The sequence below is a fragment of the Zasmidium cellare genome (assembly GCF_010093935.1).
Source record: "Zasmidium cellare ATCC 36951 unplaced genomic scaffold M409scaffold_161, whole genome shotgun sequence".
Lineage (NCBI taxonomy): Eukaryota > Fungi > Ascomycota > Dothideomycetes > Mycosphaerellales > Mycosphaerellaceae > Zasmidium > Zasmidium cellare.
Window position 1 is genome coordinate 1 of NW_022987105.1, and position 2674 is coordinate 2674.

Here is a 2674-nt window from a genome sequence, read left to right on the forward strand (position 1 = left end):
GCCACGGAGAAGGCAGACATCGCCGACCGGATCTTGGAAATCCCAGACAAGAAGGTCACGGAGGCGACACTCGCACTCGAGCTGGTCCACGGCGACTTTGCCGACGCCGTGCTGCGAAACCTGTTCGGTCTACGATCCACTCGCTCTGGAGCTTCCTGGAACGACTCGAACGACCCCTCCGCCAAGAACCTCATTCCAGAGGAGACACTCTTCCGGATGGCCTCGGGTGGCAACCTCGCCGCAGCGATGATGGACCAGCTTACCAAGCACCAGGCCGCCGAAGCCGAGAAGAAGAAGGCCACCAAAGACGAGACGTTGAGACGCAGGACCGCCCAGAAGCAGACCACCGGTCCCAAGGCCAACCCCCCGAAGCCATCTGCCGGCACGTTCTCTTCTCTCCGTGGGTTCTTCCCAGATCCACCTGCCATCGAAGATGACGAGGCCGCTGCCCAGGCTTGCATCACGGCGGCCAAGCAAATGGCGAATAGGCTGGAGTATCGCACCTTCTCCATCACCCCCGGTGGTAAGCTTTCCCACACCCGCAAACTGAATTGCTAGTCGGCAGTTCAGTTGTGCGATCTTTGAGATGCAACGCTAACTCGAGACAGTGCTTCTGCAGCAAGCAGCCGAATGGGCTCAGACCCCGTCCAAGTACATCCTGCGCGCCATTGAGATCTATCTCGGCGATCACCCCAACGAGCGCATCGCTACGGCGCAAGCGCCAGCTCCCGACTCCAACTCCGAGCCCACTCCGACGCCCACCCCCTTCATCATACCCATCATCAACAGCCGCCCCGCGAATCGATCGAAGCCCGTCAAGCGAGACTCGCTCGCCCCCCGCGATTCTGTCGTGGCGACCCCCAGCTCACCGCAACCCATCCCGATCGCCCAACCCGATAAGACTTTACCGAGCAACGATGACGGGTCTCGTAAGGGCGACGTCGACACCCCGATGGTCAACGCCAATGACGACCCGTCCGCCACGGTCGACAGCGTCCGCGACCAACCCATGTCCAACGATGGTGGTTCAACAGGCAACGGAGCAGACAAGCAAGAGGACGAGCACGAGTCTCTCGTCGCTGGCGACACCGGCACAAATGGTACGGTAAGAAAGTGTTTGACATGAAATGCCAGTCGGCAATTCGTTTCAACATGCGCTCAAAATGTACATGTCATGTCGACTAACGCTCCGCAGGCGGCATAGAGCCCGAACCCGACACCGCGACTCGTTTGACTCGCGATGAAATCGACCTCTTCGTCACCAACATGGCAAACCTCAAAGAAGTCAAGCGTTTCGGAATCGCACAACTCCAACTCACATTCCCCAAGAACATCCGCCGCGGCGAAGGCAACGACCTCGTCATCGAAGCTTGGGATCAGGCCGGTGGGGATCCTAATTTGAGGTTGAAATAGCTGCGAGACGGACGGGTAGGATATGGGTTCTCTTTGGTCACGGTACAGATTGGTACATAGCTTGTGATAGACACATGCATGAAAGTACCTCCATTCAGAAAATGCACAGCAGCCTCCCATAATGTCCTTCCACGCCACGCGTGCGCAGTGCAGGAACGCCGCCGTTGCGAACTGATTTTCCCCCACGCAGGTATACGTTCTTCCTCCTGTCCATGTCATCTGTAGCCAACGTCCAACAGCAATTCCCCGAGCACGGAATGACCATGGATCAAGTTCTCATCCGCCCCCCCCCGCCTTCCTCATCCGCCCTCCCTTCCTCATCCGGCGGCGTTGAGAGAGCCATGTTCGTAGGGGCCGATGTCCGCGCCCCGGGGCCGCCGATAATGGCCATTCTCTACGGCGAAACATGGGAGAAAAATGCAAAAACGTAAAAGGTAGGAAGGGGCGCAAAAAAATGATCGATGCGATGAGGGAATATCATTGATCGAAACCCGAAAGCGTTCGCTAAATCAAATGCCGGCCGTCAAAGTAGTAGAGTAAAGTGAAGGTAAAGCATGTGATAAAAAGCGCTGGTAGGTGGTCAGTGCGCAGCTATATATATTTCCTCTTGCAGAGGCTTCATTATTCCATCAAACAAACCTTCCACCTGTTAGGTGACCTCGTCATTGCCAACCGTCAATTCATCTTCATTTACATTAGTAAGTTTTACTAACCATCCCGTCCGCATCGGTGAGAAGCGGAGACTGACTTTGCATAGCATTGAACGAGACGCACGAACCTCTACACCCGAGCGAGTATGGGAGACGCCGCTCCGATCGCCGACCTTCCCGAGGGCCCACCTGATGCACCTGTCTTCCCAGCCGACGGCCTGCAGGCCCGAGTCGCCCAGATCAACGCCATCCCACTCAGCGGCCGACTGAACATCCCCACCGCGAAGCTGGAGCGCCGTCTCACCATTCACGATGTCTGGCTCCAGGACCATCGACCTGGCCTGGTCGCTGAGAGCGAGAGCCACCAACCTGTCCCCTCCTCTGCTGCCCCTCTGCGCAATCACGGAATCCACGTTCACATCCGCCCGGATGATACCTCACTCCGTGACCTGCTGCCCCTCGTCGCCGGATATGTCAACCTATCAGACGTCAATCAACTCGGCTTCCTCTGGCGCGCGTTCCTCAGGCCATTCGACGCATACTACGAGGCCAAGAAGGTACAGTCTTCCAATGCTAAAATGAACTGCCGGCTGGCATTTCATTCTCAACGG

The 2674-nt window shown here is 57.1% G+C and overlaps 2 protein-coding genes across 2 annotated transcripts; both read left to right on the forward strand.

Moving 5' to 3' along the window:
* Positions 1–46: 46 nt before the first annotated feature.
* On the forward strand, positions 47–1844 carry M409DRAFT_61787 (uncharacterized protein; the record flags this gene model as incomplete). The annotated part of the gene is made up of 4 exons (XM_033814879.1): positions 47–523; positions 609–1100; positions 1196–1384; positions 1567–1844. Coding segments are annotated over 4 exons (1436 nt in total), but the record flags the coding sequence as incomplete, so codon positions are not given.
* Positions 1845–2209: 365 nt separating this feature from the next.
* M409DRAFT_31191 (uncharacterized protein) lies at positions 2210–2620 on the forward strand (the record flags this gene model as incomplete). Its single annotated transcript, XM_033810215.1, has 1 exon — positions 2210–2620. A coding segment is annotated over one exon (411 nt), but the record flags the coding sequence as incomplete, so codon positions are not given.
* Between the last annotated feature and the right edge of the window lie 54 nt (positions 2621–2674).